Here is an 11,984-nt window from a genome sequence, read left to right as displayed (position 1 = left end):
CTTAACCAACGCCTGGCCTCCAGTCCCCGCCCTCGGGGCTTCCCGCCGCGGACTGCTCCCAGGCCGGCCCCGCCCCCTCCGCGGCGGCCCCGCCCCCGGTCCGGCCCCGCCCCTAGGCGGAGCCAGCGCCGGAGCAGTAGCGGGAGAGGCAGCGGGACCCCTGCGCGGGAGGCGGCCACCAGGCGGGAGCCCCAGAGGTACCGGCGGGAGCGGGGGAGTGGAAGCACCGCGGTCGGGCCGGACAGGGGAAAAGGTGGCTTGGCGTGGGCCCGGGTGGTGTGTATGGGGAAGGAGGGTCCTTGCCGCGTTTGCCGCCTGCACCCTCCTAACGTCCGTCCGGGCTCCAGTCCCGAGTCAGCACGTCCAGTCCCCTGCATCCGGCCGGCGGCCCCCACTGCGTGACGGCCCGGCCCTGCCCGGCCAGTGTGAGGGCGATTGGATGCGGCAGCCCCCGACTCCTCTGGGCGGCGCTGGCGACTGCCCCTGCTGCCGGTTGTGTGCGGGGCTCCCCCTGTCCTGGGGCTCCCCTGATCTCAGGGCGGCCTCCTCCCCAGCCTTTGCACACCGCCACCCCCCACCGCCCCCCCCAGTCTCGGGTCTGGCCTGGGAGGAAACATCTGTCGCGCCCCCTGGCAGCAGAAATGGGGTCATGACCTCCAGATGTGCTGGGAAGCGTCCAGCGGCTCCTCCTGGGGCAGCCAGGCCTTCCGGATCTGTGGGGGCGGGGCCGGCCCTCTCCCCCCAGTGACACAGGCTGCGAGGAATGTCCCGGCCTCAATGGACCCTGTGTGAAGCTGCCGGGTGGGGGGCAGAGCCCGAGAACACCCCCCAAGGCAGGGCCAGAGCCCAGCACTGGGCCAGAACAAGAGGCAGCCCTTGGGCTGTGCACACACACGTACACAGAGCTCAGCCCACACGGAGCAGGGGCCTCCACAGCTCCCCTCTCTCATGTCCCCTCCCACCCCAACACACACATCACAGCCCAGGCCCGAGAGCTTGGCACACAGAGCAAGGGACTGCCTGCCTCACCACCACATACTTAACACGTGGCCAGCTTCACACTCTTGAACCTCCTTTCAGTCTCCCAGTGGTGTTGGCAAAGGGTAGAAGGTTTAATCCCATTTTAGAGATGAGAGAACAGAGGCTAGACGTTGTCCTAGGAGAAACTAGGCGAGGAAGCACCCCGAGCTTGGAGGCCTACTCTTGCGTGGTCCTGGAGCTTTAGATGAGGGCTGCACGGAGCCCCTGCCCCCACCCTGTCCTAGCCCAGCCACACACAGTGTCACTGGAGGATGCACGAAGCCCGGCCTGCAGTTGTCTCTGTTCCCAGTGGAGGGTCCCACATCCCTGCCCTGCCTGCCCACACCAACCTGGGTTCACCTGGGGTGGCTTCCCCTCCCCACTTTCTCACACCACCCTTTGCATCTGCCCTTGGTCTTGACACATTTCCGCATTTAGCAGGTCCCTGGCGCCTTGGGTGTCTCAGTCTTACATCCTGTAAGACTTTGAGCCTCAGCCCAACCCCCACTCACCTCACACCTACACTACACACACAGGGACAGGAGTGGGCAGGTACTGCACTGTTTAGGCCTGGGAGATTGACAGACCCAGGTTCAAATCCTAGCTGTAATGTGGAACTACTTCAGGCAAGAGCTTCCCCTTATCTGGACCTCAATTTAACCATTTGTCACATGGGGCTCAGACTTCCCCGTCAGCATCGGTGAGTCCAGGTAGGCGGAGGTCCCATGGTCCCAGTTCCTATAAAGGAGCTCCATCCGTGTGACTCCTTCCCCTGCCCCCAGGCATGGCCACAGTCACCTGCAGAGAGTGGGCCTGGCTGGGCCTGTCCTTCAGGCCAAGGTGACGGGTCCCGTGCCTGCACTGGAGTGACCCCAGAACCTTCCTCAGGATATGGGGCTGAGCAGGGGGCTGGGCTCAGAGTTGGGGCCACTTCCTGTACCGAAGGAAGTCCTCTTGTCGTTTCTGTTGCCCTGCCAGTGCCCCCTGGGAACCCCTGTGTCCTTGAGGTATTGAGGCCATGAGGGCCAGGGCATTGAGACCCGACTTCTGGGTGCTCAGCTCCTCAGGGACACTGGAGGAAGTGGGAGGGGCAGGGAGGAAGGTCTCTGGGGACAGGACGTCCTCCCTTTGTCAAGTGGGCCGGACCCAGACACCAGTGGCCCCATGGGTTTCCCGTCCGTGCTGGGACAAATCATCCATCTGACTGGCCCAGGACTTGATGGGGACCCTCATCTGGGCCCAGGCCAAAGCCAAGGTGTGTGAGTGGGAACTGAGGGACCCTGGCAGCCCCAGTGCTGCCCAGGTTCCAAGACCCCCCGGGGCCAAGGCCGGGACAGCCCAGCCCCTGGCCCTGCCCAGCGCTTAGCTGGAGGAGGGGGCTGGAAACCTCAGCCTAAGGCAGACAAGGAAGTGGCCAGGAAAGCGGAAGCGGCTTTGATGGTTGCGGAGGGGGCCGGAAGCCAACCGGCGTGGTGGAGGACCAGGCTGGGGGCCTAGGTTCCTGTTTTCTCCCCAGGCCCCTCTGAGCAGACCCCTCCTCCCTCAGGGCAGGAACTGGCCTGCCGCCTGGGCACCAACCACCCGTGCCCGCCAATGCGACCCGGCCCCCGGAGAGCCAGGCCCACAGCACGCCCATGTGGGCCGGCGGCGTGGGGAGCCCGCGGCGGGGCGCGGCCCCTGCGCCCACCGATGACCTCTTCGCCCGCAAGCTGCGCCAGCCTGCACGGCCGCCGCTGACACCGCACACCTTCGAGCCGAGGCCAGCCCGGGGCCCGCTCCTGCGCAGTGGCAGCGATGCCGGCGAGGCCCGGCCCCCCACACCAGCCAGCCCTCGTGCCCGTGCCCACAGCCACGAGGAGGCCAGCCGCCCTGCCGCGGGCCCCACCCGGCTCTTCACTGACCCGCTGGCCCTGCTGGGGCTGCCGGCCGAGGAGCCGGAGCCCGCCTTCCCGCCAGTGCCTGAGCCCCACTGGTTTGCCCACTATGACGTGCAGAGTCTGCTCTTTGACTGGGCTCCAAAGCCTCGGGGGACAGGGGGCCACGCAGAGGCCGGCTCTGGGACTCCGGCCTCTGCCGAGGACCCATCTGCCAGCTCGGACCTGCTGCTCGAGGCGCCTGGCTTTGTGAGTGAGCTCGGGGGTGAGGGCGAGCTGGGCCTGGGTGGGCCCGTGTCCCCACCCGTGCCCCCTGCACTGCCCAACGCCGCCGTGTCCGTCCTGGAGGAGCCGCAGAACCGAACTTCAGCCTACAGCCTGGAGCATGCAGACCTGGGCGCTGGTTATTACCGCAAATACTTCTATGGCAAAGGTAAGGCGGGGGGGGGGGGGGGGCTGCCTGGCTGGGCGGCAGCCCCTGTCACCTGAGGAGCACACAGGAGGGCTCATGAGTTGTCCTTTCCCTGTTAAGTTCCTGGCCATATGAAGGATCATGCTCTGCGTCTGGGGCCAAGATTGCCCTTGCTGAGCCTAGCTTTAGCCACCTTCCCAAGGCCTTCGGCCTCCGTCAGATTCATCCTCCTACCCCTCCGGGCTGGGGAGAGATTTCCTACTAACATTTCTGTGAGGTGAAAACTGAGGTCTGAAAGCCTCTTCACCCTTGTGGGAACCTTGTTCTCGTCAGTGGCCAGGAGGGAGGGCCGCATACATCCTGCCGCGGAACATGGGCGTGGCGTGTGGGGGCCTCGCAGGATCTAGACCTGGAAGCAGGCGGGCCTCGGCCCCCGGCGTCGTCGGGGGCACGATGTGCTGTGTGCGGAGCCGCCGAGGGGGCGGGGCACAGGGCCAAGCATCAGGGAGCCCGCACGGAAAGGGATTTGGCCCGGTAGGATGTGGGCGGGGCAGCGGAGGGAGTGGGCCTTAGTCCAGGCTATGCACTAGGTGATCAGATGGGGCGTGGGCGGGGCTTAGCGATGGGCATGGTCGAGCCCGGGTGGCACTCCCGGGGGGGGGGGGGGGGGGCGGGGACCCGGTCATTTACGGCCCGGGGGGCGGGGGGGGGCCCTCCCCTCTAGAACATCAGAACTTCTTTGGACTGGACGAGGTGCTGGGTCCGGTGGCAGTGAGCCTGCGGCGGGAAGAGAAGGAAGGCAGCGGAGGGGGCACTCTGCACAGCTACCGCATCATCGTGCGGACCACACAGGTGGGCCGGGGTCATGGGATCAGATCGCGGATGGCCTCCTCGAAACCTGTATGGATTCTGAGCGTCCCTACACCCCTCCTCAGCTCCGGACCCTCCGCGGCACTATCTCGGAGGATGCGCTGCCGCCGGGGCCCCCGCGGGGCCTGTCCCCTAGGAAGCTTCTGGAACACGTGGCTCCGCGGCTGAGCCCGACCTGCCTGCGCCTGGGCTCGGCTTCACCGAAGGTGCCACGCACGCTGCTCACGCTGGACGAGCAAGTGGTGAGTGGCCCGCGGAGCACCCCGCCCCAGCCCAGTGGCTACACCTGATCGGAACCCAGTCTGTCCAGCTCCCAGCTGCGTAGCCCTGACCCTGATCTGGGGCTGGACGGTGACCCAGGAGAGCTGGCTTTTCAGAGAGGGCAGCAGAGGTCATCCAGAACCTTGCCTCTCCAAGGATAATTTGTAGACCAGCAGCAGCCACATTGTCTGGGAACTTGTTAGAAATGCAGATTTTTGGGCCCTGACCCCCATCTATTGAATCAGAGGCTGTACTTTAAGAAGATCTCTAGTTAATTCCTATGTACATTTCAGCTGAGAAGCACTGTTCTGACCACCGGCTCCCCTTCGGGCACGCCCCTCTCATCCCCTGTCCACTTGCCCTGCAAGGTGCTGCTTAGTCTCCTCTCGGTGTGGGGTGCTTACGCCTTGGGGCTGCCTATCTCACTGTGGGACAGTGGAAGTCCTTCCCTAGCCTGTGCTGAAAGCTGCCCACTGGCTCTGATTCTCCTTCTCTGTGTCATTCAGTCTGTCAGCCATTCAACAAACTTTTCCTCACACCTTGGTGCCAGGCCCCAGACTGGATGCTGGGGACCTGTCCAGACCGGGTGCTGTCCTTGAGGAGCTCAGAGCCCGCGGGGGGTGGGGGGAGCCCCACAGAGAATCGTGGTTGATCGTGGAGCAGTGAAAGGGGAATGTTAAAGGCTCCATGGGGCACCAAGGTTAGTCCTGCCTTGGCTAGGGGCTTAGCATCATGGTAGAAATGTAAGAATTTGAGTCAGGAAGAGCAGGCATTTTCTGGGCAGAAGGAATGACTTATGTGAAAGCTTAGAGACTGAGAGCAGGCCACATTGGGGTCCTGTAGGCAGTTCTGTGTGGCTGGAGTCGTGCTTGGGGGGAAGGGGTGGGGTGGAGGCACTGGGGAGCCATGGAAGATATGAGAGGTAGAGCAGCCCTCTGGTTGCAGTATGGGGGCAGGGAGGCCAGGCCAACGGCTGTTGCAGTCATCCAGGCCAGACTGGCAGTGATGGCAGAGGTGAAGGGGAGGGGACAGTCCAGGGGTAGAGGGTGGGATGGAAGCATCCAGGGAGGAGATGAGGTGAGGGATGGGACATCTGGGCAGCTGGAGAAGTGTGTCTGGAGCTCAGAAGAAAGGTCTGGGCTGGAGGCAGAGACTGGAGCGTGTTTCCATGGAGACGGCTGTTGCAGTCACTGAGGGCGAAGACCATGGTGGAGAAGAGGCCCAGGCCAGAGACAGTGGGGTCGCTAGGGTCTCAGGCAAAGTGCAGTTCCAGTTGTTCCGAGTGCCCGCTACGGTGAGAGTGTGCCAGGAGGAAGCCATGCCCGTGGGCTGTCAGGGGGAGCTGGGGTGGAGGGGGGCTGCAGGGGTTCGGAAGGATGAACTCAAAGTGGGGCCTGTGGGTGTAGACAAGTCTCCTATGAAGGAAGGAGGCCAGAGCTGGAAGGGCCAGAGCACCTTGAGCTCTTCACGATTAACCCCCGATGGAAAGGAGCCGAAGGAGCCAGGAGCAGGGTGAGCGAAGGTGGTGCAGGGCTCAAGGCCTCCAGAGGCTAGGCTGGGCTGGCGGTGCCTAGGATTCGAGGGAGGGGAGGACAGGCTAGCCTTGAGCTAAGGAGGATGAGTGTGAACGCTTGCTGGGGTCAAGCACACCCTGCCTGGAGTCCTTTCCACGAATTACCTCCTCTCTGGTCACATGAGAACCCCCCCCCCGGTCCCTTCCCACCTGTGACTTCTCTGCCCTCCCCAGCACTGGCAGCAGGACCTACCAAACCCTCTTATACGTGGAAACGGAGAGGAGGCTTAGGGAGGGTGGTGCTAAGGGCCGCATGTAGAGACAGCCCGGCCCCCAAGTCATTCCCCAAGACCCGGTGGGCGCAAGGCCCGAGAGACTGAGGCCTGGGCCTTCCGTCTGTGCGTCCCCCTGCAGCTGAGCTTCCAGCGGAAGGTGGGCATCCTGTACTGCCGCGCGGGCCAGGGCTCGGAGGAGGAGATGTACAACAACCAGGAGGCGGGACCAGCCTTCATGCAGTTCCTCGATCTGCTGGGCGACGTGGTGCGGCTCAAAGGCTTTGAGAGCTACAGGGCCCAGCTGGACACCAAAAGTGAGGCCCGGGGGCTGGGATATGGGGGCAGACAGCCTTGGTGAGAACCAACTGCCTTGTCACTTCTCTGTCCCGTGTTGGCCTGGGCCTGGGCTCGGGGTTGCAGAGTTCTCTGGGTAGGCTGAGGACGCGGGTCAGGGGCTGCAGAAGCCAAGCAAGCTGTAGGCTGGAAGGGGGGACCAGGATTGTCCCCCAAGGCCCTGATGCCCTACTGCCTGAGCTGGACACCTACGGTGTTTCTGGGCACCCCACTCCCCACACCACACACATAGTCCACCAGCCCAGCTTCGTGGGGAGCACCCCTGCCTCCCTGGTTGGAAGCACCCCAGGGCCCCTTGCCTCCCACACTCGGCTGCTCCCCGCATGCTGGTGCTGGGGCCAACATCTGTCCTTTCCCGGGACCTCCACCCCCGCCTCCCTCATAGCAGGCCATTCCTCATTTTGGTTTTCATTCCACCTCAGCACCCCCACTCCGACCTGAGGCTGGAGGCTGGAGCCTGTGGTGGGGAGGGGAGGGGAGCAGCCAAGGCTGAGGCCCTTAGACTTCATGGCCCAGTGGCAGGAAGGGGTTGTCCACCTGTTGGCTGGGAGCACGGGAGCTCTAGGCTGCAGGTACGGATGGCAAGTTCCAGCAGATTCCCCTTCCTCTCCTTCTGTGTCCCCAACTCCCTGGCCACAGCGGATTCCACAGGCACGCACTCCCTCTACACCACGTACCAGGACCACGAGATCATGTTCCACGTGTCCACGATGCTGCCTTACACCCCCAATAACCAGCAGCAGGTGTGCGGGAGCTAGGATGGGGCTGGGGGATGGCCAAGGGCTTCTGGGGAACCCTGCAGGGGTGTTGTGTGGGCGGTGGCATTTGAGCCTTGGCATGAGTTCTCTTGAGCCTTAACAACTCTCCCCAAAGACAAACACCCCGACCTTCACCAGGGGCAGGTGGGGGAGCCACTGACGCCCAGGCTCTGCCCTGACTGAATGAGGAGGGGCTTGGGGGACAGACAGATCCAGCTCACACCCCCCCCACCATCTAACTCCCAGCTCCTGCGGAAACGCCACATCGGCAACGACATCGTGACCATAGTGTTCCAGGAACCCGGCAGCAAGCCCTTCTGCCCCACCACGATCCGCTCGCACTTCCAGCACGTGTTCCTAGTGGTGCGGGCTCACGCGCCCTGCACGCCGCACACCTCGTACAGGTGGGTGCCTGGGCGGTTCCAGTTCTGCCGTTGTCAGGGGCCCTCCCGGTTGCCCCTAACTCCCGCCTCCCTCCCCTCAGGGTGGCCGTGAGCCGCACCCAGGACACCCCGGCCTTTGGGCCAGCTCTGCCCCAGGGCGGAGGCCCGTTCGCGGCCAACGCCGACTTCCGCGCCTTCCTGCTGGCCAAGGCACTCAACGGCGAGCAGGCAGCGGGCCACGCACGCCAGTTCCACGCCATGGCCACGCGCACGCGTCAGCAGTACCTGCAGGACCTGGCCACCAACGAGGTGACCACTACGTCGCTGGACTCGGCTTCGCGCTTCGGCCTGCCCTCCCTGAGCGGGAGGCGGCGGGCGCCCCCTCGGGGCCCGGGCGCCGAGCTGCAGGCGGCGGGGGCGCTGGTGTGGGGCGTGCGCGCGGCGCCGGGGGCGCGGGGCGCGGCAGGGGCCGGGGCCGAGGCCGGCGGTCCCGACGACGCCGAGGTGCCCTGCCTGCTGGGCATCTCGGCTGAGGCGCTGGTGCTGGTGGCGCCGCGCGACGGCCGCGTAGTCTTCAACTGCGCCTGTCGCGACGTGCTGGCCTGGACCTTCTCCGAGCAGCGGCTCGACCTCTACCACGGCCGCGGGGAGGCGATCACGCTGCGGTTCGACGGGCCCCCCGGCCAAGCCGTAGGCGAGGTCGTGGCGCGCCTGCAGGTGAGGCCCGGGAGTCAGGGCGGGCACTTGCCGCCGGGTCCCTCCGCGCCTCGGGGGCGGAGCGGGCGGTGGAAGGCCTCGCTCCCGCCGCCTCTCCCAAGAAAGGGGACACCGGGGCGCTTGGCAAAGCTGGAACTGGGGGCGGGGCGGGGGGAGGGAGGGAGGAGGTCCTCGGGCAGGTGACTCCCGGTCTCTGAGCCCCAGGCCCTCGTCTGCCGGGTGGGTGTGGGCAGGTCCGTGCGGCCTGGGACCCGGGCCAGGGGTGGGGGTGGCGCGGCGCGGCCCCCGCTCACGCCCCGCCCCGCCCCAGCTGGTGAGCCGCGGCTGCGAGACCCGTGAGCTGGCGCTGCCCCGCGACGGCCAAGGCCGCCTGGGCTTCGAGGTGGACGCCGAGGGCTTCGTCACGCACGTGGAGCGCTTCACGTTCGCCGAGACGACGGGGCTGCGGCCCGGGGCGCGCCTGCTGCGGGTGTGCGGCCAGACGCTGCCCACGCTGGGCTCCGAGGCCGCCGCCCAGCTGCTGCGCTCGGCGCCCAAGGTCTGCGTCACCGTCCTGCCCCCCGACGAGAGCGGCCGGCCGCGCAGGTCAGGGCCGGGACGCGGGGAGGTGGGAGGACCTGGCCGCTGGCCACCGCGGAGCCTGTGCCTCTCGGGTCACCATTAGCGTTCTCCCCAGAATACCAACCGTGAGGAAGGCTCTCCTCGAGAGAGAATGCCGTGTCTCGTAATCTCTCTGAGTCACGTACGCAGAGTGAGGCCAATTAAGCAGGCTGTCTTCACTGCTCAGGATCTAATAGCCAGCCCCATCTTTTTTTTTTAGTTTTTAAAAATTATTTATTTATTTTGAGAGAGTGCGAGAGCACGAGCCGGGGGAGGGGCAGGGGCAGAGGAGAGAGAGAATCTGAAGCTGACTCCCCGCTGAGCGCAGAGCCCACGCCAGCTGGATCTCACAACCCTCAGATCCAGGTCTGAGCCGAACCCAAGATTCAGATGCTCAACAGACTCAGCCATCCAGGCGCCCCTACAGCCCCATCTTTTTTTTTTTTCTTTAAAGATCATCCACAGGTTACTTGCTGCGTTAAGCCCGGATATGCAAACTTTTTCTGTAAAGGGCCAGGTAGTAAATATTTAGGTGTTCTGGGCCCTCTGGTCTCTGCTGCAGGTACACAGCTCTGCTGTAGCACAAAAGCATCCGTAGACGATCTGTAAATGCATGAGTTTTCTTTATGCCACGAAAACTTTATTTGTGGACACTGAAATTTGAATTTTCCTGATTTTCACGTGTCATGAAATATTCTTTTGATTTCTTTCAACTATTGAACAATGTAAAAACCACTCCTGGTTCAGAGAAGTACAGGAAACAGTCACACCTGCTAAAACAGAAAGAGGCACGGGCTGGATTTGGTTCTTGGGCAGTAGGTTTTAGATCTTGATGCTAAGGGATTTACTTGTGTTAGTATTTAAAGCCTCCCAGCAACCTATGAATCAGTACTGTTATCCCCATTTCACAGCTGGAGAAATCGGTGTCCGAGTGAGTTGCCCAGGACACACAGGGGCAGCCCTGGGGCTGGAAAAATGGCCAGTAGTCAGGCAAACATTTTTCACCGTTAGGGAGTTCGGAGAGCTCTCCTGCTGGAAGTGAGCCTGGGGCACGGCTGGGAGTGGGGCTGGAGACGCAGGACACGGGGCCGGGGCCTCCTGCCTGACGCTGCCCCCACTCCTCCCCGCAGGAGCTTTTCGGAGCTGTACACGCTCTCTCTGCAGGAGCCCAGCCGGCGGGGGGCCCCAGAGCCGGCGCAGGATGAGGCCCCAGGGGCCATGACCCTGCTGCCCGTGCCGAAGCAGCTGCTGCAAGTGTGCCTGCATGATGGTGGCAGTCCCACAGGCCCTGGGGATCTGGCTGAGGAGAGGACTGAGTTCCTGCACAGCCAGAACTCACCATCACCCCGCAGGTGCCCCCCTCTCGGCCTTCCCTCTTCTGTAGCCCAGGGAGGCTGGACAGGCAAGGCCCGTGAAAGCAGGGGCCAGGGCGTGCAGCCTCTCTTGCTGAGCTGTCCCTGATCTCCCCAGCTCCCTGTCAGACGAGGCTCCAGTCCTGCCCAACACCACCCCAGACCTCCTCCTGGCTGCCACGGCCAAGCCGGCAGCACCCAGTACTGGCAGAGAGACACCCCCCACCCAGGTGAGCAGAAACAAGACTCTGGAGCCCAAAGAATAGGGGTGGGCACAGTGGTGATGGCGGACGTCACTGTATCCGTACCCATTAATAACCCCCCAGGACGGGCCAGTCAGCCCTAGTGGTTGTGAGGACAGGGACGACCCGGCCCCAGAGCTGAGGGCCTCCTTCCTGCCACGAACCTTGTCTCTGCGGAACTCCATCAGCAAAAGTGAGTCTAGAACAAGGTTTGGGGTGGGGGGGTGGGGGGCTCAGAGGGGCTGGCTTGGGCTTCCCTGGCTGAGCCCACGTCCTTGTGCCCATAGTCATGTCTGAGGCAGGCAGTGAGACCCTGGAAGACGAGTGGCAGTCTATCTCGGAGATCGCCTCCACTTGCAACACCATCCTGGAGTCACTGTCCCGGGAGGGTGAGGCCACCAGGGCGCTGGGTGTCGGACCCGGGATAGGGTGGGGCTCTTTCTCCTTTTACCTCCCTGCCCAAATGATCTTTGTGTCCCCACAGGACAGCCCATCCCGGAGAATGGAGAGGCCAAGGGAACTCCAAAGGCTGATGCTGAGTAAGCCTCCCTGTGCGGATCACGTGCGCGCGTGTGATCGCCGTCGGTGCCCATACACGAGAGCTAAGCATTGTCCCAGGCAGGGCTCTGCTCTCCCCGACATATAAGTCTGTGAACACAGGGGCTGGGCCCGTCTCATTTAAGTGGGTCTGGGAGCCAGCCAGGGGTGCTGCGGCCTACCTGGTGCCGTGACCTGACCCCTCTGTCCTCAGACCAGAACCGGGGAGCCTGTCCGAGAAGGTCTCTCACCTGGAGTCCATGCTCAGGAAGCTGCAGGAGGACCTGCAGAAGGTGACGGGGTGGGCTGGGGCTCGGCGGGGAGTTACAGGGCTGCCCTGGGAAAGGAGCCAGCCCCGTGACACCTGCCGCCCCCCCCCCCCCCAGGAGAAGGCCGACAGGGCAGCCCTGGAGGAGGAGGTGCGGAGCCTGCGGCACAACAACCGGAGGCTGCAGGCCGAATCGGAGAGCGCAGCCACCCGCTTGCTCCTGGCCTCCAAGCAGCTGGGCTCACCCACCACCGACCTGGCCTGAGCCGGCTGGTCCAGCCTCAGCCTGGCTGTGGACCTGCTCGCAACTGCTCAGGCCCTTCAGGGTGTCTGGGTCACAGCAGGGCCCTGGGCCCACCTCAGGAACGCTCCCTGCGCTTGGAGGCGCGTCTTAGCACTGCCCCACTCCCCCGCCCATTATTTGGTGGTCAAGTCGCCCTTACCCCGTCCCTGTTTGTAAATATTCTGTGGAGAAAAGGGGACTTCAGGGAGTAAAGAAGCCACCACTATTTGTGTCTGTGCGGCTGTTCATGATATGACCGGGGAAG

General features: G+C 64.1%; 1 protein-coding gene across 2 annotated transcripts; it reads left to right on the top strand.

Moving 5' to 3' along the window:
• The first annotated feature begins 110 nt into the window (after positions 1-110).
• Positions 111-11,945, top strand: SIPA1 (signal-induced proliferation-associated 1). 2 transcript variants are annotated; one of them, XM_028118461.2, is made up of 16 exons: positions 111-197; positions 2,567-3,327; positions 4,031-4,158; positions 4,242-4,418; positions 6,365-6,539; positions 7,219-7,322; positions 7,584-7,741; positions 7,822-8,437; positions 8,748-9,022; positions 10,168-10,389; positions 10,508-10,619; positions 10,716-10,824; positions 10,919-11,020; positions 11,116-11,170; positions 11,383-11,461; positions 11,555-11,945. In XM_028118461.2, the coding sequence occupies exons 2-16, from the start codon at positions 2,655-2,657 to the stop codon at positions 11,699-11,701; spliced, it is 3,132 nt and encodes a 1,043-aa protein (XP_027974262.1). In that variant the 5' UTR covers positions 111-197; positions 2,567-2,654; the 3' UTR covers positions 11,702-11,945. The 2 variants fall into 2 exon arrangements, with proteins under 2 accessions (XP_027974262.1, XP_027974263.1); XM_028118462.2 differs by lacking the exon at positions 111-197 and adding an exon at positions 2,176-2,275.
• The last annotated feature ends 39 nt before the right edge of the window (positions 11,946-11,984 follow it).

Source organism: Eumetopias jubatus, unplaced genomic scaffold (assembly GCF_037043125.1).
Source record: "Eumetopias jubatus isolate StellerSeaLion01/CBP00866 unplaced genomic scaffold, mEumJub1_p1.0 scaffold_13, whole genome shotgun sequence".
Lineage (NCBI taxonomy): Eukaryota > Metazoa > Chordata > Mammalia > Carnivora > Otariidae > Eumetopias > Eumetopias jubatus.
Note: the sequence above shows the minus strand (reverse complement) of the source record. Positions and strands in the feature narration are given on the sequence as shown.

Excerpts from the sequence above, each read along its gene's own strand:
- SIPA1 (XM_028118461.2), top strand. The coding sequence starts at position 2,655 with ATGTGGGCCGGCGGCGTGGGGAGCCCGCGGCGGGGCGCGGCCCCTGCG. Across the intron at positions 8,438-8,747 it reads AGGTCGTGGCGCGCCTGCAG|CTGGTGAGCCGCGGCTGCGA; the intron begins GTGAGGCCCGGG and ends GCCCCGCCCCAG. Across the intron at positions 11,462-11,554 it reads TGCAGGAGGACCTGCAGAAG|GAGAAGGCCGACAGGGCAGC; the intron begins GTGACGGGGTGG and ends CCCCCCCCCCAG.